The sequence below is a fragment of the Ursus arctos genome, unplaced genomic scaffold, assembly GCF_023065955.2.
Source record: "Ursus arctos isolate Adak ecotype North America unplaced genomic scaffold, UrsArc2.0 scaffold_4, whole genome shotgun sequence".
In the NCBI taxonomy this organism is placed as follows: Eukaryota; Metazoa; Chordata; class Mammalia; order Carnivora; family Ursidae; genus Ursus; species Ursus arctos.
The window spans coordinates 56,669,144-56,692,144 of NW_026623056.1; the positions used below are offsets into that span (position 1 = coordinate 56,669,144).

Here is a 23,001-nt window from a genome sequence, read left to right on the forward strand (position 1 = left end):
TCAGCATGGAGTTTGCTAGGGATTCTCTCTCCCTCTCCCTCTGGCCCTCCTGCTTGTGCTCTCTCTTCCTAAAATAAATAAATAAATATTTTTAAAAAATATACTAAAATGCCACTTTTCTTCTGATTAGCAAAAAAAATCAAAACTTTGATAACACAAAATTGGTGAGATCGAATGTAAAAAAGGGACTAATTTTGTGGGTGAGAATGCAAAATGGTATGAGATGTCTGCTAGATTTCTTTAGTCTTCTAAATTAGGTAATGCCTTACTCTGGTGGCCTTCAAGATATCCTCTCTGATTTTCAGAGTCTGAATGTGATTCATCTAGGAGATCCAGGTGGTAGGTCAGGGTGTGTATGTTTGACATTATCCTGCTTCTGAGTTTCCTGGATCTGTGGTTGGATATTTTTCTTTATAGTTGGAAAATTCATGGCCATCACTTTAGCAATATTTCTTCAGCCTCATTTTTCTTCTCCTTCTAGGATTCTAGTAGACATATATTATACAGTTTAAGATTTCTCCAAAGCTCTGGGGTGCCTGGGTGGCACAGCGGTTAAGCCTCTGCCTTCGGCTCAGGGCGTGATCCTGGAGTTCTGGGATCGGGCCCCGCGTCAGGCTCTTCCTCTGGGAGCCTGCTTCTTCCTCTCCCACTCCCCCTGCTTGTGTTCCCTCTCTCGCTGGCTGTCTCTCTGTCAAATAAATAAATAAAATCTTTAAAAAAAAAAAAAAAGATTTCTCCAAAGCTCTTAAATGCTGTTATTTTTTTTTTTCTTCTCTTTTTCTCTTTTAGTCTGGGTAATTTCTATTGACTTATATTCAAGTTCATTCATTCTTTCCTCAACTGTGTCAACTCTACTGATAGGCTCATCAAAGGCATTCATCCTCTATTACTGTTTTTTTCATTTCCAGCATTTCCATTTGAATCTTTCTTAAAGTGTCCCATCTCTCTACTAAAATCCCCAATATGTTTAACCATGTTATCAAAATTTCCACTAAAGCATTTATATCTGAATTTAGTTCTTCTAATTGATTTTCTCTCGATAGTGTATTTTTTTCTTGCTCTTTATGTGTCTACCATTCTTAGCTGAACGCTGGACTTCATGATATACAACAGCATAGACTGATATTAATAGTATTTATGCCTGGGGATAGACATGCCTTTTCTTCCCTTAGGCCTTTATTATGGAAATTTAAGTAAATCTAGTCATGAATTAAATGGGTTTGTATTATGTTGTTGCTATCATAACCTTCAGTGTACCACCAGTTTCAAATTCCTCTACTGTTGTTGTTTTTTTTTTTTTTTTAAGATTTTATTTATTTGACAGAGAGAAAGAGAAGGCACAAGCAGGGGAGAGCAGCAGAGAGGGAGAAGATGGCTCCCCAATGAGTAGACTGACACGGGGCTCAATCCCCAGGACCCTGGGATCATGACGTGAGTAGAAGGCAGATACTTAACTAACTGAGCCACCCAGGTGCCCCTCCTCTACTGTTATATTTTCTTTAGGGTGGAGGCTGGGTTGCCAGATATTTTAGGTTTGGGAGGCCACATAAGATCTCCATCACATTTTTAACACGACTGTTCAAAAATGCAAAGACTGGGGAACCTGGGAGGTGTAGCTGGTTGAGCGTCTGACTCTTGATTTTGGCTCAGGTTGTGATCTCAGGGTCATGAGATCAAGCCCTAAGTTGGGTTCCATGGTCAGCAGGGAGTCTGCTTTAGATTCTTTCTCCCTCTCCCTCTGTCCCTCCCTCTGTGTATTCTCTCTCTCAAATAAAATAAATAAATCTTTAAAAATACAAAGACTATTCTTAGCTTGAAAACCATATTAAAAAGGGAGGGAGGCATCGGCAGCATTTGACCCATGGGCCATAGTTTGCTAACTCCTAAGGTAAAGAATAACCATGTTAAGAAAGATATAAAAGACCCAAATAAAACTTATATAGATAAAAAAATGCAATATCTGAGATGAAAAATACATTACGTGGGATTAATGTCAAATCAGATAGTGCAGAAGGTAACATCAGTGAAAACAAGACAAAGCGTTATTAAAATAAAACACACCAAAAGAAAAGGGACTGATAAAAATTAACAGAACCATCAGTAAACTGTGGGTCAACTGTGGATTCTCTTCAAGTGTCATCCCTTAAGAAAACATAATGATGCTTTTAAAATAATTTTTGAGGGTGCCTGGCTGCCCCAGTTGGTAAAGCATGCAATTCTTGATCTCAGGACTGTGGTTCAAGCCCCATATTGGGTATAAAGATTACTCAAAAATAAAAATCTTTTATTTTTATAAAGAAATTTCCCAAATTTGGTTAAAATTATAAATCCAAAGATCCAAGAAGCTTAAGATCAAGACATATGAGGGAAAACTACACAAGGCAAATTACAATCAAATTTCTTAAGACCAGGAATAAACTTCAGAAGATATCAATTAGAAAATGAAGACAGGCTACAGAGTGGAAGTATTTACTAATCACTTATCTGATACTGAATGTATAAAAAGAATATATAAAAAAAGTCTTACAACTCAATAGGGCAAACAATCCAACTGAAAAATGGGCAGATTTGAATAAACACATTACCAAAGAAGATATGTGATAGCAAATAAGTACACAAAAAGATGGTTGCCATCAACAGCATTGAGGAAATGAAAATTAAAGCCAAATTGAGCTACCACCACACGACTACTAGAATGGCTATTATAAAAAAGACAAATAATATAAAAAGTGTTAGTGACGATGTGGAGAAACTGAAACCCCACCTGGACAGCCGGTTAGAACTTCTAATGGTATAGTCACTTTGGACACAGTTTGGCAGTTCTGTGTTAAACAAATGTTAAACGTAACATATAACATCCATTCCTAGGTAGCTACTCAAGAGAAATAAAAACATTTGTCCACACAAGACTTAATAATACACAAATGTTCAAAGACAAAAATTGGAAACAATCCAAATATCCATTAGTTGCTGAATGCATAAACAAAATGTACTATTACCCATACAGTGGAATACTATTCAGCACAAAAAGGAATGAGTTCTTGATAAGTGCTACAACATGGATGAGCCTCAAAAACATTATTCTAAGTGAAAGAAATCATATCTAAAAGTCTATATATTGTGTCATATTGTTTGTATAAAATGTCCAGAAATAACAACTCTATTGAGATAGAAAATAGATCAGGGGTTGCCTTGGGCTGAGGAGGGACTGGGGATTGGCTGCAAATGAGCATCAGGGAGCTTTTTGGTGTGATGAAAATGTAAAACTAGTTTGTGATGATAGCTGCACAACTCTATGCATTTACTAAAAATTACCAAATTATATACCTACAAAGCATGAATTTAATAATATGAAATTTTTACCTCTAAAAGCTGTAAGTTAAAAAAAAGATAACCAGAAATGGGTACGGAGTGGGGATGTACAGAGAAAACAAGACTGATGATATGCTGATACTTGCTGAAGATGGTGATGGGTAGGGCAGTTCATTATAATATTCCTTCTACTTTTGAATAGGTTTGACAATTGTCATAATTGAAAAGTTTTTAAAACACAAGTACTGACAAAGGTATAGGGATACAGGTACTCTTACATTGCTGGCAGCAAAAGAAAGAGTCGACAGAACCAAAAGACAACCTACAGAATGGGAGAAGATATTTGCAAATGTCTAATCAGATAAAGGGCTAGTATCCAAAAGGTATAAAGAACTTATCAAACTCAACACCCTTTCTCTGACTTCTTTCACTTAGCAAAATGCCTTCAAGGTCTATCCACATTGTCACAAATAATGGGATACCTTCTTTTTTGTGGTATATATATGATATGATATGATATGATATGATATGATATATGATATATATATACATTTTATGTGATATATATAGATGTGATCTACATACATGTATATGTATGTATATATGTATCACATTTTCTTTACCCATTTATCCATTGATGGGCATGGAGGTTCTTTCCATGTCTTAGCTATTGCAAATAGTACTGTAATGAACATAGGGGTAACAATATCTTTGCAAGATAATGATTTTGTTTTCTTTGGATAAATACTCAGAAGAAGAATTGATGGATCATATGGTAGTTCTACTTTCTATTCTTTGAGGGTACTCCATGCTCTTTTTCATAGTGGCTGCAACAATTTACATTCCCACCAACAGGGCACAAGAGTTCTGTTTTCTCACACTCTTGCCAACACTTATTTCTTGTATTTTTGATACTAGCCATTCTAAGTGTGAGGTGATAACTCATTGTGATTTGATTTGCATTTCCCTGATGATTAGTGATGAGCACCTTTTCATATACCTGTTAGCCAACTGTATATCTTCTTTGGAAAAATGTCTATTCAGATCCTCTGCCCATTTTTTAATTAGATTGTTTGGTTTTTTACTATTGAGTTATAGGAGATCTTTATAGCTTTGGGATATTAACCACGTCAACAAATAGATGATCTGCAAATATTTTCTCCCATCTAGTAGGCTGCTTTTCATTTTGTTGGTTTCCTTTGTTGTGCATAAGCTTTTTAGATTGATGTAAGCCCCCTTGTTTATTGTGCTTTTGTTGCCTTTGCTTTTGGTGTCAAATCCAAAAATATCACTGCCAAGACTAATGTCAAGGACCTTATCACCAGTTTTCTTCTGGGAGTTTTATGGTTTCAAGTCTTAAGTTTAAGTCTTCAATCCATTTTGAGTTGATTTTTGTGAATGGTGTAAGACAGTGGTCTAGTTCCACTCCTTTGCATGTGGCTATCTCCAGTTTTCCCAACACCATTTATTAAAGAGATGGTCCATTCCCCAAAATGGTCCATTCTCCAATATATATTCTCAGGTCCTTTGATGTAAATTAACTGACCATATATGCATGAATTTATTTTGGGGCTCTCTATTCTGTTATGTTAATCTATGTCTGTTTTTATGCCAATACCATACTGTTTTGATTACTACAGCTTTGTAATATAGTTTGAATTCAGGTCACATGATGCCTCCAGCTTCGTTCTTCCTTCTCAAGATTGCCTTGGCTATTTGGGATCTTTGTGGCTACATTCAAATCTTAGGAATTATTTGTTCTATTTCTGTGAAAAATGCCATTGGATTTTTGATAGAGACTGGACTGAATCTGTAGATTGGTTTGGGTGGTATGGACATTTTAACATTAATTCTTCCAATCCATGAGCATGGAACATCTTTCCATTTATTTGTGTCTTCAATTTCTTTCATTAGTGCCATATAGTTTTCAGTGTACAAGTCTTTCACTTCCTTGTTGGAATTTCTAGATATTTTTTGTTACAGTTGTATATAGGACTGTTTTCTTAATTTCTCTGACAGTTCATTATTAGCACAAAGAAATGCAACATTTTTGTACACTGATTTTTCTTCTTGCAATTTTATTGACTTTTTTTATTAGTTCTAACAGTTTTCTTTATAGTTTTCTATCCATAATATCACATCATCTGCCAATAGAGACAGTTTTACTTCTTTTCTGATTTGGATGAGCCCCCCCCCCCCTTTTTTTTTTGCATGACTGCTCTGGCGAGGACTTCCACTACTGTGTGAATAAAAGTGGCAAGAATGGGCATCCTTGTCTTAGAGGGAAAACTTTCAGCTTTTCACCATTAAGTATGAGTTAGCTGTGGGCTTTTATGATGTTGATGTATGTTCCCTCTACCCACTTTGTTGAGAGTTTTTATCATAAATGGATATTCAATTTTCTTAAATGATTTTCTGCATCTATTGAGAGAATCATAATGATTTTTATCCTTTATTTTGTTAATGCAGTGTATCACATTGATTTGTGAATGCTTGAACCATCCTTGCATCCTCTAGGGAAAAAAAAAACCCACTTAATCACCATTTTGATCCTTTTAATGAGCTGTTGTATTCAGTCTGCTGACATTTTGTTGAGTACTTTTGTATCTATGCTCCTCAGGGATACTGAACTGTAATTTTTCTTTAATTGTGATGTCCCTGTCTGGTTTTAGTATCCAGGTAATGCTGGCCTTGTGAAATTAATTTGGAAGTGTTCCTGCCTCTTCAATTTTTTGAAAGAGTTTGAAAAGGATTGATATTAATTCTTCTTTGAATGTTGGATGGAATTCACCAGTGAAGCCATCTGGTCCTGGACTTTTATTTGTTGGAAGGTTCTGATAACTCAGTCTCCTTTCTAGTAATTAGTCTGTTCAGATTTCTATTTCTTCATGATGCAGTCTTAGTGGATTGTGCACTTCTAGGAATTTATCCATTTCTTCTAGGTTGTCTAATTTGTTGGTGTGTAACTGTTCATAGTAGTCTCTTACCCTTTGTATTTCTGTGGGATCAGTTGTACTATCTTCTCTTTCATTTCTGATTTTGAGTCTTTTTTTGTTTATGAACCTAGATAAAGGTTTCTCAATTTTGCTTCTTTTTTCAAAGAATCAGCTCTTTGTTTCATTGATCTTTTCTTTTGCTTAGTCTCTCTTTCATTTCTATTCTGATCTTTGTTATTATTTCCTTCTATTAACTTTGGGCTTCATTCGTTCTTTTTTTCCTAGTTCCTTGCAGTGTAAAGTTAGGTTATTTATTGACCTTTCTTGCTTCTTCAAGTAGGCATTTATCCTTATGAACTTTCCTTTTAGCACTGCTTTTGCTGCATCCTGCAAGTTTTGGTATGTTGTACACATATCCATTTTCATTTGTCTCAAGGTATTTTTTGGTTTCTTTTTGACTTCTTTTTTGACCCATTTGTTCAACAGAATGCTATTTAATCTTCACATGTTGGTAGTTTTTCCAGTTATCTTCTTGTAATTGATTTGTTTTTATACCTCTATGGTCAGAAAAGATGCTTACATGATTTCAGTCTTCTTAAATGTATTAAGACTTTTTTGTGGCCTAATAAATGATCTATCCTGTGCGCATGAGAAGAATGTGTATTCTATTTCTTTTGGATAGAATATTCTGTATATGTCTGTTTAGTCCATCAGGTCTAATGTGTGGTTTAAGGCCAATGTTTCCTTATGTTTCATCTGTATGATCTAACCATTGATTAAAGTGGGATATTAAAGTTTCCTACTATTATTATATTGCTATTTCTCCCCTTAGATCTCTTAATATTTGCTTTCATGTAATTTAGGTGCATCTAAGGGCATGATTTTAAGATTTCTGTATAAGGAGCAACGGGCAAAACTTTGTCATCTTTTCAACAATTTCAGAAGCATTTCTTTTTTTTCCCCTTCTTCTTCTTGTTTTATTCCACAGTGAAAGCTGACAGTATGATGTTGTGGTCCAGTTCTATAAACCAAAGCTATTAGGAGGAAGGAAGGAAAAGTTAAAATGTTCAAAGCTGTAGTTTTTCAGGAATCTGGCTTAACCCAAAATAAAGACATTCAAATTCAGAAAAATTCAAACATGTATTTATACCATTCATAATGACTATATACATCTTCTTCTAAAGAATAAATAATCCTAATAGCAGTGAAAATAGTAACAGCTTTTAGTCTACTGCTTTTTCTCTCTATAGGTTTTTTGTATCTCCACTGATCAAGACTTATCAAGCCTTCCTTCAACTATATTAGAAAAGCAATAAATACCATTTTACAAAACTATACATGTATATACCTCTAGGTTCTGATATATACCAACATGGATAGGAATAGGGTATGTCAACACAAATATACCAGTTAATAATTCCTATCTCTTTGTCAATAAAATGACTAATAAATGCCAATAAAATGAAGTCTCAACTGCTTCCCCCCAAGATTAACAAATGGAACAATAAAGGCCAAAATTATAAGGAAAAAATATTTTAGGCACTACTAGCACCAAATGAAATGCTGAGTTTCTAAACATAGCCAGTATAAACAAATCCATGTAGGTTTGTCTAATGTTGACTTCAGCTACAACAAATCCTGAAAACAAAATATTTTAATGTAATGGTAAAGAAAAACAAAGCAATGCTGAGGGAATTTAGTATGGGAATTAAATTAAAACCATCAATTGCCTCAAAAAGGAAATCATTTCTTTTTTTAATTAATTAATTTTTAAGTAGGCTCCATGCCCAATGTGGCGCTTGAACTCATGACCCTGAGAATGACTCATGTGCTCTACCAACTGAGCCAGCCAGATGCTCCAGAAATCATTTCTTTAAAGAGAGAAAACAAAGGCTAGATAGCCTAGATTTCTCTATAAAATAAATGGGATCACCTGCCACAAATGATTAGTAAAGATAATAGATAAAAAATTGGAGAAGGTTTTGAATAAGTGTTGGTCAAAATAATTAAAAAGTCAACATGCAATAAGAGTGCTACACATTGCACAGAAAGGATATACAGATTGGGGCCAAAAGACCAACACCTTTTGTGGGGCACGGCCCCACCCCAAAAAATAGCCCTTTATAATTATCCTTTCTTCCTTTAATTTCTAGGCTATTTCCTAAGTTAGTTGAAGCCCAGACCTAAGTTATAAATACAACCAAATAAAACTTGGTTGAGTAGAAATTAGGCACAAATTCTATGTTTGAAATTAATTCAATTTAGCAACATAGTCAGAAAGGGTTGATCTATCATTACATGTGTGGCCTAACACATGAATGTCTAGCCACTCTAAATAAGACTCTGATTATACCCATTTAATTCCATGAAGAGAAGGAAAAGGCCTTCTCTTCTAGGCAAATTGGCATATTAGGGTATACATTTTTAGTATTTGTCACTACACAAAATAAACACTACTAGCTAACTAGTTCCCTCTCCAGTGGATCATATAGATCTTTGTGGACCTAATGGCTGCCAGGCAAATAGGTATTGTCCATCACGGAACCTGTGTGGAATGCTACATTTACTTTCTATTGGGCTAAAGGTGGCTGGGAAGGGCAGCATTAAAGTTTGCTTTTATTTTATATAAAACTGGTAAAGTCTAAGTTCTCTGCCTAAAGATTCACTTAGTTTCAGGGTATTTGGCTCTGTTCTACCTGTAAAACAGAAATCAGTGTTTAACCAATCTAAAACAAGAAAACAATAGGAAAAAACAAAAACAAAAAACACTCAACTCAGACTTGCAAAAGTCCCCTACAGTTCTCAGGCCTAAATTTTCTTATCTATAAAAGAGATTTAACCTGAGGTCCTTTTTAGTGCAAATACATACATACATACATACATACAAACACAGCTAAATCATTTTTTTTTAGAAAATACGCTTAAAAAAACAGTCAACCTAGGTAAAATCATTAGTCAATTTAAGACAGTTCTCTACATGACTATATTCATTGCCACGGTTAAAAAAAAAAAGAAACCTCAAGTATGAATAAAAACAGAATCCTCTTCCTTCCCTGTAAAGAAGACCTTCACAAAACCATAGTTTTTGTAGTCTCCCTATAGAAGGCACACCTTCACATATGTATAATTTACAAGGTGGAACAGGCTTTTATGAAGGTGGACATATATGGACCAGATAATACTGCCACAGAATATAGTAACTTATATGTTTAACATATATATTATATATATAAATACATACTTACATATATACTTATATAAAACAAAATCTTGTAGATACTACTTAACTCTTCAGCTCGCCTATAATTTTTTAGTATGTCAAGTGAATAAAAAATATTAAGTACATGATATAGATCACAAACAAGATTTCAACAAACAGATATGAATTATAATGAAATCCATTAATATCCTGACATCCTATCCAGTCACCTCGAACATTCTATTTGCCATCCCAGGGAGGCTCTTCTGCTCCTTAATCTAATTAACTGTTACCGTTCGTTCAGAGCTCGGCTCAAGTTTTAGCTCACCAAGCAAATTTTCCCTGACCTCCCAGACCAAGTCAAGTCCCCTGTTATACTCTCTGATGGTATCCTGTAATTTTTTCATAATTATAATTACATAATAGTGTGACTGCTTATTTACTATTTTTTAGCTTTGTAAGGTCGTTGAGAACAAGGACTTACCTCTCTTATTTCCTATTTTAGCTTAGAACCAAGCACAGGAGATTTACAGAATGAATGAATGAATGAATATGGAATTAGAAAAATTTTCAGGCTTATATATTTATTTAAATAAACTGAACACTGTTACAGACTCTCTATGCTTTAATAGTATCACCATGTTGCTATTTCCTCATTTTTCTTCTGGTATTAAAAATACAATTAACTTTTCTGTTAAAGTAAATTCAAATAATGCAGGAAGTTTTCCTTACAAGGAACATTACTCTTTGACAAACCACTAAGATATTCTACTTTCTTGTGCCTAACACTGTCCATCTCAGATAAGATTTGCTTCTGCTTAATAATTTTTTTCATTAGCAGTAGTAAAAAAGATAGCAAGCAAAGAAAAACTAACAAATGAGTTAAATTTTTAAAAAAAATAAAGTACTTCTGAAAACCTTAAAAGCATTTCCCATTATAACATGAATGTTAACAAAGATTATATAGGTGAAAGGTGGGGGAAAAGTCTGTAAACAGGCACTGAAACAAGAATAACACTTCTTGCTTACAAATAATGTATTTATTTTAATACTTACAATTTTCTTTTCCTCAGAAATCAGCAGAAAATAACTAAAATCATTTTGGTAGTTTTCAAAGTGACACATAAAATTATTCTTTGTAGCAGACATCTGTTATGTTTGTTTACCTAGCTGCTCTCTTTCACACTACCTTATTTACTTCTTGAGGGAACTACTTACCCCTCCAACATTTCTATGGTTCTGATTGGGCTGTCAATGTAGTATCCTCATTCCCCCCAGCCATGGGGTGAGCTGATCATCAAACTGAGCCAAAAATCTTAGTATACTCTCCTAAACACAGCTATTAGTCAAACCAGGGGGTACATAAGTTGGCTGGGCTCAAGTTCCCAAAAATATTTTGAGGATTGCAAATGGGGGGAGGGAGTTTCTTCCCTCTTGGTTAATAAACTAAGCTTAATCGCAGAACTGTCAGGAGCCCTCAGTGAAGACAAAAAAGGGAAGACAGAAAGTGGGAGAACAGTTCTAGATGATATTTTATTCTCTGGATTCAGAACATCCTGAAACTAGTTCTGGTCCTTGCTTTTCCATGGTATAGTCACCCAATGAATCCCCCCCACACCCTTCTTTTTTTGCCTAAGCTAGTTTGAGTAAGTTTGTCAATTATAATCAAAAAAGTCCTAATACATCTCCCATATTCATTTGGGAATCATAAAAAAATAAATAAAAGAAACACATATTTTTAAATAATATAGTTTTCTTTATACTGCACTGCTCTTACAAATCTATAAGGTTATATTCTTTTTTTATACATTTTTTTTAAGATTTTATTTATTTATTTGAGAGAGAGCGAATGAGAGAGAGAGCATGAGGGGGGGGGAAGGTCAGAGGGAGAAGCAGACTCCCCACTGAGCAGGGAGCCCAACCTGAGCCAAAGGCAGTCAATCGCTTAACCAACTGAGCCACCCAGGCGCCCTATAAGGTTATATTAAACTCTCCTTCCTCCTATAATTTTTTTTCCAGCTTCATTGGGGTATAATTGACAAACAGAAATTGTATACATTTAAGGTATACAACTAGATGTTTTGATATACATACACACAGTGAAATTATCACCATAATCAAGCTAGTTAACATATCCATCACCTCACAGTTCTCACCTATAATTTAAATATCTACAAATAAACTTTTAAAGAAACACAATGTACATGCACTCTTTTAAATTTTACATAAACAAAGCAAAAAACCACATAGCTCATATATAAGAAATTAATACATCTTCAAGATTTAAAAATGCTAACTGTACAAAAACAGTCTTCTCTCTCACTAGTCCAATGCCCCAGAATTAACAACTCCCAAAATTTTTAAAAGCTGTTGATAATAAGCTTTGTCAGTATTTCTTGATTTACCATTTTTAAATATTACCTCTTGACTTCCTGCTGTGGGAAAAGAGAATTTAACTCCTCACACAACCAATTTACATTCCCATTAGTTACTATTATTTCATCTATTACTGATCTTTGTAACTTTATTTACACATTTATTTATGGTTTCATGTACTACTGATACTCCCATCTTGTAAGATCAAAGGATATATTTTAGTGTCCTTATTCATTTTTTTTTTAAGATTTTATATATTTATTTGACAGAGAGAGGCTGCGAGAGAGGGAACACAAGCAGGGGAAGTGGGAAAGGGAGAAGCAGGCTTCCCACTGAGCAGGGAGCCCAATGCGGAGGCTCGATCCCAGAGCGCTGGGATCATGACCTGAGCCAAAGGCAGACGCTTAACAACTGAGCCACCCAGGCGCCCCTTATTCTTCACTTTCAACTTGTAACTTCCATCAAATAATCTTATGTTGAATGGTGAATAATTTCCTTCTGTTCTATAACTGTAATTATTTTTGTACTATACTAAAAGTTTAAAGTAGTAAACATCATTTACATTAAGAAAACTACGTAAATAACACTCAGTACATATTGAAGTAGCTTGCTATAATTCTGTGTTTTTTCCTGTTTAGATTATTTTTAATTTTCCTGGAGTGTCTAATTACATTTTCCTTTTCTTTGCCTTTTATCACTACCTTAAATGATTCTAAATTGTCAAGGTTACTCTCCAATCTCCATTTTTACTCAATATTTCCCTCTTCAAGGTGACATATCTGTAAGGCCTACTACTCAACAGTGATCCTAGGACTTCTCTTCCCTCTCGCTCAAGTAAAAAAGCCACTATTTTCTAGATCCACTGTCATTTTCTGGAGCACATTCTCCAATAACTTCCTAAAAGAAAGGGTATGTCGACAAGTCAATCTTCTACAACCTTACATCCTGGAAATCTTTCTCTCATATTCACTGACAGTTTGGATGAGTATAAAATCCTACATTGAAAATAATTTCTCCTCAAATCTTTCAAGACACTGATTCATTATATTCTATCACCCACTGTTAGTTATGTGTTGTATGAAGACTGATACCAATTTGATGTTTGTTCCTTTGTAGGCAACCTAGTTTTTCCTCTCTACAAGGTGTTCAAATCTGTTTTTTCATTCTTGGTATTTTGTGTTTTGTTTTGTTTTTTAAAAGATTTTATTTATTTGACAGACAGAGATACAGTGAGAGAGGGAACACAAGCAGGGGGAGTGGGAGAGGGAGAAGCGGGCTTCCCACTGAGCAGGGAGCCTGATGTGGGGCTCAGTGCCAGGACCCTGGGATCATGACCTGAGCCGAAGTCATAAGCTTAACGACTGAGCCACCCAGGCGCCCCAATTCTTGGTATTTTGAAATCACAAAATGATGTATTTAGCTGAGTATCTTTTATATTTACTATCCTAAGCACTTCTTGAGTTCTTTTAGTCTGGAAGTTCATGACTTTAAGCTCTGGAAAATTCTTTTATTTTTTCTTTAAAATTTTCCTCCAATATCTTTTCTTTAAGTTCTTTTTCTGGAACTCCAACTAGTTAGATAATGAACCTCCTACATAAAGGCACCATATCATTTTTTTTTCTCTGACATATTCCTTCTCTTTGGTTCTGTTTTACATCCTGGATTATTTCTCCAACTTTACTCTCCAAATTTCCTCCTACAGAACTTTAAATTTTAACCCATCATCAGATTTCCTTAATTTACACAAACTCATTTTTGATATCTCATTATTCCATTCACACAGTATGATATGTTGATGTTTTAATGTTACACATATCATCTTAACTCTCTCTGTAAATGTGTATTACATATGTTCTATTTTTCTTAATGTTTTAAATTTTCTTCCAAATTTTTTGTTTTTCACTATATTTTTTTCATGTTGAAAGCATTCCTCAACTGTCTTGAGGATTCTTGAATCCCCATTAATATTGAAGAATAAGGCTATAAAGATTAATTGGGAGTTCTTATGAACATGTCTAGACTTTGGTGACTGACAAGTTTTTCTTTAGGGTAATTAAGTGATTAGCTAGCTGTCTGAAAGAGGAAACTTTAACTGCCAGAAAGCAAAGGTCATTGCTCCAAAGTCATTTAATTCTCTAGAGGGGGAAAAAAAAAAAAAGCAGCAACTCTGTTTCCCTACCCCAACCTGGCCCTAAGGTTTGGTGATTGGCCTGAATGGAAAAACTGCAATTAACTCCTTTATCTGCATTCTCCCAAAGTATCTCATTCCTCACTCTCTATTTCACACCTTGCATATTCAAATTCTACACCTCTCTAGGATTCTGGGGGGAGGGGGGCAGGACAAACTAGACCTATCTTATAAGGCAGAGTATAATTGTTTTAACTGCTACGGTTTTTAAACATGTTTTACAAATAATCAAGTATACACACATAAATGAAAATAAATATATAAGACAAGAATTTCACTAAGTAATACTTATCCTACAAGACATTCTGATATTTTCTGTTGTATTCTCTAATGTTGATAAATGATGTCACAACATGTTACCGTGATGTGTGATCTGAGGCGCATGCACACGCGCAAAACAAAAAGTGAAGTTGTGACTTGTTCTGTCATGTTTCAGTGACCACTCACTCTTTTGTGTTCTCTCCCATAGAAAATTTCTCAAATCTTTCATTCACTGATGGCTCTTCTCTACTTTCTTTTCACTGTATTTCTCTCTTTTACATCTTTACTATAACTTTAGTACGATCTACCAGAGCAAAAAGAATAAACCCAAGTGCTCACTTTGTGATCTTTAACTTGAATTCCTCTACAAGTGTTTTTTAAAAAACCAGGAGTTTCCTAAGCTCTCTCTGGCCTGATTTAAGGTCCCTCTGCTATATATCATGGCCGCAATTGCTGTATTTTGGAGCTTACTATTAGAGCTAGGGAATTATAAAAGGAAAGTGATGACAGCGACCATAAGAATCTATGTAAAAATTCCAATTAACTCTAAAACTAAAAGTAAAATTACGGCTATATGTTTAAAGTTAAACCTAAATACTTAAATGAAGAAATGGAAATTTCTTTTCATTTTTGTTCTTTCTTTCTTTCTTTTTTTTTTTTTTTTTAGTCCAGAGTTTTGGAAATTTCTTTTGAGGGAAGACTTTAGGAAAGGCTCCTTCCACAGAAAAAATAATCAAAAGCCAATTCTCAGCTATGTCAAGAAAAATAATACTTTATAAGAAGTAAAGAGTACTTACAAGGCAAGGCTACTCAAAACATACTGTACGTGCTCACATTCATCCGGGAATGATGCACTGGCTGATGTAAAACAGCAGAGTGCAGTCTGAAGAACCTGAAGCTGTGGCAAAGGGACCTGCCATCTTCCAGCATAATCTTCAACCACCTGATAGGAAAATAATCCAAACAGTACATTATTATAGAAAATGTTCTCAACATCTTGAGTTTAAAAATTATGATGAAACTACTAGATAAATTAAAGCATTAGTTCAGCATGAATACAAATGATTAAGGGGAAAAACGTTATTGTTTATTTTCATACTGTACATCTGAAAATAAAATTAACTATTATCTTTGAAAATGTGGGAAAGAAATACTATATGAATAATCATACTGTCCAACTGCCAAATCTTTAATAAACTGTAACAAAGTCCTTCACCTCCTATATCCAGCCTTTGTCAAAACATCAATTATCAAAGATTAAGATAGCTAGAGAGTAGAATATAGTAATAAAGAAAATTAGAAATGAACGTGATTATTATTACTATTTATTAAAGACTAAATTCTAAGCATTCTGGCACCAATGGGTATTAAAAAGATATAGTGGCATGATGCTCTGATTATAAAAGTTTAAGCTATACAATATGATGGAGAAAAGAGTCCAGAATATAATTAGTCTTGGCTCTGTCACTTTACTAGCTTTATGAATTTGGATAGGTCATCTTCCTTGTCTATGCATTAGTTTCCTCACTATGAAATAGAGATAATAATGCTTCTCTTGCAGGTTTACTGTGAAGCCAAATTAGGATAATTTATGAGAAAGCATTTTAGAACTATCAATTGCTATAAAATGTTAATTATGATTTCTCATATATAAGACTGCTAAACTGTTTTTATATGACCCACAAGCTAAGAATGGATGTTACATTTTTAAATGGTTGAAAAAAAATATTTTATGATGTCTAAAAATCATATGAAATTCAAATTTCAATGTCCATAGTGCTTTACTGGAACATAACCAGATTCGTCCTTTTACATCCTATCTATGGCTGCTTTCCTGCTATAACAACCAGTTATATAGTTATGACAGAAATCATACGGCTCACAAAGCCTAAAATATCTAATATCTGCCCCACTACAGAGAAAGTTTGCCAACTCTGTTTTAAAAGCTGGAAAAAACAGAACAGAGTACAAAAGCCAAGAACACTCAGAGCTCAAGGACTTTTCACACTCATTATTTCCTCTTCGGAGAGAATTTTCCATGGGTCTCTTGTATTTTACAGTTTTTCAAAAAAAGGCCTGACTGCCTTCATCTTTTCAAAGATATTCATAGGCAACAGCCTTGAAAAGGATGATGTCTCCCTCCACAGCAGTGAGCCTGTTATCTATTTAGCATAATCACAAGGTCATCTCCCTCTGAAGCAAAAGCCAGGCAGACACACTTGTAGACCATTATAAAAGATTAGGGTTCCCTAAGCTTGGGCTTCCTCAGCTATGATAAAAACTCACTGTGAGTGCAGGATCCACCTATGCCACTTACATCACCTTTGTAAGAGTGGAGGGGAAAGGGGAACCACCACGAGCATGAAGCTCATGCTGCTTGCTGTGCCATGAGTAATAAAGTCCATTATCTCTGACCCAGGAGTTTCATGTTTTCTGCCAATATCCATGAAACTGTGGCAGGCTAATTTAGATACAATCTTATACCATTCACGGTTCTCTGACAATTCCAAATTGCACTACCAGAAAGTTAACCGGGAAGTAAAAATTACTACTGTGATGACTCCAAATAGGACAAACTTTTCTAAACTACCAAAGGCAAAAAAAAAAAAAAAAAAAAAAAAAAAAAAAAAAAAAGTTACACTGTGGTTACCTGCCTTTAAATTCTCTCTTCACTAGAGTGTTTGACCAACTTTATTAGCCTCTTTTTGGCCACAACACCATTCCGATGACACATAAAATATAGGTAACCTGACAGTCTCATATCTTCCTGTCCTCCTTCCCAAACAGCTTGCCCTAATCCATATCTACTTATAACCTTATTCACTTCCTATTTATGGGATGAGTTTATCTCCTTAGAAGAGAAACTTTCTATTTTCTCAGCTTCTATTCTTACTATACCCTCATTCAACAAGATTCTACTACTAATATACGGCCTGATCTAGCTGAGCCCAAACCTAACACAATAAAAGTCCTTGTGGGCAACACCTCCAATAGGTTTGTTAGAATACCTATGAAGGGATAGAAACAAAATTACTGAAACTTACATATCTTCTTACACTGTTCAATATCATGCCAGACACTGCTAATACCCTGTAACATTAATCTAACACTTTAAGACTCACTATAACACTATATTTCTCTTTTAAATATTTTCCTTAAAACATGTGAAATTGTACATTATATTGCCCTTTTATTTGAAATTTTTCTCCTGTGCTATCATAAGCACTCAGTTAATGAAAGTGGACACTATGACATCATAATCTGAACATGCTCTAACAGGCTGAAGTACAGCAAGCAACACATCTTCTATTTTTCTTTTTCTTTTGCATTCTAATAAGTAACAGTCTTTACATAACGGCCAGAATAATGTTGAAGTTGCTGCAAAGAAAGGAAAAGTATTTACCTGGATCTTTAAAATCAACCATTGCTACAGTTCTAAATTCTTCAAGAAAATGGTCTAAGAAACAGGATCAAGATCAATAGTCCATTAGAGATTGGTAAAAACCTTTTTTTTTTCATTCTGAAGGGTATAATAAACATACTGCAATGCAATTTACTATAATTTATAGAAACTACATGAATACTGCTGAAGTTACAGGCTAAGGTCAAAAGCATGCCATAATATAAGAGGAGGTGAAGAGAAGGGCAGAGCTACTGCCAAAGAAGATGCTGGAATCATGCAATGATCCTACAGCATTTTCTCAGCACTCCCATTTACAGGAGCATATATCCTGATCTAAAAGGGATGTAGTACATATTATATACTGCCATATATTCATTTACCAAGGCAAATTATTGTGAGAATGAGCACAGATTTATTCTCTGGCAAAACTGTCAAAAGACAGACTTACTGTAAACCCATTCAGTTAAAATTACATTCATTATTTAAGAACATTAAGATACATCATCCAAATCACTATGGAATGAAAAGTGTCCCTAAAATTCATATGCAATCTATGCCTTGAATTAATTTGCTAACTTTCTAAATACCTAAAGCATTGTAATAGACATTTAGTCTTTTCCCCACCCCCTTCTGTATGACTATGTTATTCATTTGTAATATAGCTACTATATATATAAATAATCCCCTAGCTCTGTCTACTGAGAGGACATAGGAGCAGTAACACCCCAGTAGCAATATATACACTTAAGGACCAAATCTTGGTTTCTAAACACTATTCTCCAAAAAAGAAACTTGGACTCCTCAAGGCCTCCTCCAGCAGGCCTGAAGCAGGGAAAACACAGATGAGAATAGAACATTTTCTGGTTCCAGAAAGTACTGAAATGCTGAAAAAAATCATGGGGTATAAAAACACAGGAGCCAACCTGAAGGATCTCCTAAGTGCTAAAGTTGGAACAATTTAAGCGACAAAATAAATTATAGTATTGTACTTTAATCCATAGAACAAGATAAATATCCAGGATACAAATAATCAGATAAATAAATGTTAGAGATGAGACAGCACTTCCTCACAGTAAAAATCCCAATTAATAAACACAGAAGAGGGGGCGCCTGGGTGGCACAGAGGTTAAGCGTCTGCCTTCGGCTCAGGGCGTGATCCCGGCGTTATGGGATCGAGCCCCACATCAGGCTCCTCTGCTATGAGCCTGCTTCTTCCTCTCCCACTCCCCCTGCTTGTGTTCCCTCTCTCGCTGACTGTCTCTATCTCTGTCAAATAAATAAATAAAATCTTTAAAAAAAATAAACACAGAAGAAAAGAGATATAGAGAATTAGCATTAGGCAAATACACAGTAATGAATGCTGAAGACAAGATCCATATATCAATGCTAATATTTGTGGGTAAAACTTTGAGGCAGGGGTGCCTGGGTGGCTCAGTTGGTTAAGCAGCTGCCTTTGGCTCAGTTCATGATCCCAGAGTCCTGGGATGGAGGACCACATTGGGCTCCCACTTAGCAGGGAGTCTGCTTCTCCCTGTCCCTCTGCTCCTCCTCCAGGCTCATGTGCTCTCTCTCTCTCTCTCTCTCGCTCTCTCTCTCACTCACTCTCTCTCTCAAATAAATAAATAAATAAATAAAATCTTAAAAAAAAAAAAGTTTGAGGCAATGCTGGATTTGCAGTCTCAAATTATCTCCCCCAAGACATTTATCAACTAAAAATAAAGGTAGTAACTTAAGAGAGTGTAGAAACCCCATAGACACAAACTTAACCAAATCATCAAAGTAAATATCACCAGTAAGTAATACAACATATCATCATCACAAATCTCTTCATATGGCATACCAAGAAAGAAGCAATGGCATTTTAGTGCTACTTTTGCCAAAAATGCCTAACCTCATTCCAATCATGAAAAATCATCAGATAAACCCAAACTGAGGGATTTCTTTTTTTTTAAGATTTTATTTATTTATTTGACACAGAGAGAGAGACAGCCAGCGAGAGAGGGAACACAAGCAGGGGGAGTGGGAGAGGAAGAAGCAGGCTCCCAGTGGAGCATGGAGCCCAATGTGGGGCTCGATCCCAGGACTCTGGGATTACGCCCTGAGCCGAAGGCAGACGCTTAATGACTGAGCCACCCAGGAGCCCCAAAACTGAGGGATGTTTTACAAAAAAAACTAATCAGTATTCTTCAAATGTGCCAAGGTCATGAAAGATAAGAAAAAAACTGAATAAACTGTTACACACTGGCAGAGACTAAGGGTAAATAACAACCAAATACAATGTGAGATCCAGAAATAACATTCTGGAACAAAAAAATCATCAGTGGAAAAACTGTTAAATTTCTAATAAGGTCTGTAATTTAGTGATTATTATACCAACGTTGCTTTTCTGTTTCTGATAATTGTACTATATTTAATAAGTATAAAATAAGTTCAGTTTTTAAAACTTTAAAATGTTTTTTTTTTATTTTCACCTTTTCGCTCAAATTTCAATGTTCTAATTTATTTTCTAGATGCCATTTTATAACATAAGCATAATTCTACATTTACTTTCCTTACTTTGTTACCTAACTACACATCAAGATTTACCCTTGCCTATGGGTATTTTTTTAGGGTCAGATGGAAAAATAAATCAGGTAGATTGGCAGCACTGTAGAAAGAGTACAGGTTTTAGAATCAGACCTGCTTTTGTCATTTATTAGTTGTGTAAACTTAGCAAAATTATTATACTTCTGTCTCAGTTTCCTATAAAATAAATTTAGTAAAACCTTAAGAGCGATGAGAGAAGTAAGAGAATATAGAAGTAAGAGAATATATTAAAATCTAGGATAGGCACACATCAGTACACTTTAAGAAAATAGCGAAGGTAAGCTTACTTTTCGACTATTTCATTGCATCAGTTTTAACTAGTTAATTATTAGTTTGTAAGTACGATGAATTACAACAAATATTATGCACTTTTAGCAGGAGACAGGCCACTTCCAAATAAAATCTGTTCAAAAGCTACTGGAGTTTCAACTATTTAGTTCAATACTCATTGTCAAATGATGCATATCCTAGATACGGCAATACAAATAAAATGCTTCATGCCTGAACAGATACCTGAGGATTCCTTTTTTTTTTTTTTAACAGTTTTCCATTGAGAATAAAAAAGATAAAGAAGAGTTCTATTCAAAACAAGAGTCACTGTCATTTGACTTTTTCTATCACAATAGCCATGTAAAGAAAATCTAAAATTAAAGTCATATTTTAAAAACCCACCAAAATGGTTTAGAAATAGATCCTAATAAGTTAAAAGTTGTTTGGAATCTGCAAAGGACATAATCTTTAGTAACAGACAACCTAAAACCCAGTGCTTTGGGGGCTTAATTAAGCATAATGTTTATTCAGCTCACTACTCCTTAAATAGGTATTTCTGCAACATTAAGGTCTTAAATAGGTTCTGTGAATGTAGTAAGACTCAACTGTTTACAAAATGGAAAATGGAGTAAGCACCTCTAAATCTTAATATCCCATACAATCTTTTTTTTTCCAGATGTTATTTATTTATTTATTTGAGAGAGAGAGGGAGAGCACGTGTACATGGGGGTAGGGGCAGAGGGAAAGGGAGAGAGACAATCTCAAGCAGACTCCACACTGAGCACTGAGCCCAATGGGGGGCCCAATCTCAGAACCTGAGATCATGACCTGAGCCAAAATCAAGAGTCAGATGCTCAACCAACTGAGCCACCCAGGCACCCCTTAATATTCCATACAATCTTACTATTAAAAGGAATCTTCATGATTATCTAGTCAAAGCTATAAACCAAAGCAAGTATATCCATTACAGTATCATTGCCAGAAGGCTCTCATCTCCTCCTTGCGTTTTCTGCATCCATATGGTATGAGACAAGCCAGAGTCTTCCGTGTGGTTGCCTGAGCCTGCTTAAAGACCCAACTTGCCAAAAAGAACCCAAACCCCCCCCCAAAAAAACAAAAAAAAACATCCCAGTTTTTCTCTTAAGTTGACCCAAAGAAGAAATAGGCTCATTTCAAATACTTTATTTTTTTAAAGATTTTATTTATTTATTATAGAGAGAGTGAGTGAGCAAACAAGCAGGGAGAACGGCAGGCAGAGGGAGAAGCAGGCTCCCCGCTGACCAAGGAGCCTCATGTGGGACTTGATCCCAGGACCTTGGGATCATGACCCAAGCTGAAGGTAGATGCTTAACTGACTGAGCTTCCCAGGTGTCCCTCATTTTAAATATTTTAGACAAATTTTGATCCCTGTCAATTTTTCATTTGATTCCAAACTCACTAGGAAGAATAATATATAAATGCTTCCCTCATAAACATTAAAACTGGCAAATAAACAAGTGAACCCCAAAATATATGCACAAGCAAATGCATATGAACATCAAATCAGAATGCAGGATGCCAGTGGTATACACAGATGCGTGTGCACATAATAATGACTTAACGAGCTTGCACTAAACAGAGCTCTGCGTCTGACTTCAATTCAGCATGGCCTACCAGGTATGGCTGAGGCACTGATTTTATTATTACATTTTTTTAAAAATGTCCTTTAGTCATATAGGGGTTTAGACATTAATAGGTGGAAAATTTTTTGTTCTTTCTGTCTGGTTTCTCAAACAACTACAAGTCAGGGGATTAAACTGAGAAGTTGGTTAAATTCCATATGCGTCTTATAACACTAGTGTGTGAATGTCTAGCCTGTAAGTTGTTAGTCCTGTGGAATATTATTGGGCCATAAAAAAGAACGAAATCTTGCTATTTGCAATGACATGGATGGAGCTGGAAAGTATAATGCCAAGCAAAATAAGTCAGTCAGAGAAAGGCAAATACAATTTCACTCATATGTGGAATTTAAGAAACAAAAAAAAAAATGCACAAAGGGAAAAAAGAGAGAGAGAGAGAGAGAGGGAAAAAAGAGAGAGAGAGGGAAAAAAAATCAAGAAACAGACTCTTAATTATAAAGAACAAACTGATGGTTACCAAAGGGGAGAGGGTTGGAAGGATGGGTTAAATAGGTAATGGGGATTAAAGCATACACTTGCTGTGATAAGCACCAGGTGAGGTATGGAACTGTCAAATCACATATTGTACATCTGAAACTAATATAACACTGTATGTTAAAAAAAATAAAATTTCTTATTTTGACAAAAACTGAAAAATAAATTGTTAGTCCTAGATCAGGTGAACTAACTCTGTTCCTCCCCCTCTTAATTTTGTTCTCAAAGAGCAGCTCTTAGATTCATGTGACTTGTCCAAAGGCTTCTAAACTCAGTGTCACAATATGATGTCAAGTAGCTTCTGGAATTGATAAGTA

At 35.0% G+C, this 23,001-nt stretch overlaps 1 protein-coding gene and 1 long non-coding RNA gene across 3 annotated transcripts in view; one reads left to right on the forward strand and one right to left on the reverse strand.

Moving 5' to 3' along the window:
* Window positions 1-14,806, forward strand: part of LOC130542676 (uncharacterized) — a 54,821-nt gene extending 40,015 nt beyond the window's left edge. The window contains exon 2 of the long non-coding RNA XR_008957377.1: window positions 1,307-14,806. This is a non-coding gene — a long non-coding RNA (uncharacterized LOC130542676). The remainder of the gene's footprint in view (window positions 1-1,306) is intronic.
* ZNF654 (zinc finger protein 654) overlaps window positions 1-23,001 on the reverse strand; it is an 84,258-nt gene that overhangs the window by 43,572 nt on the left and 17,685 nt on the right. For both annotated transcript variants that reach the window (XM_026490634.4, XM_026490591.4), the window contains exon 2: window positions 15,070-15,215. In XM_026490634.4, the coding sequence (XP_026346419.1) occupies window positions 15,070-15,215 (146 nt within the window). The remainder of the gene's footprint in view (window positions 1-15,069; window positions 15,216-23,001) is intronic.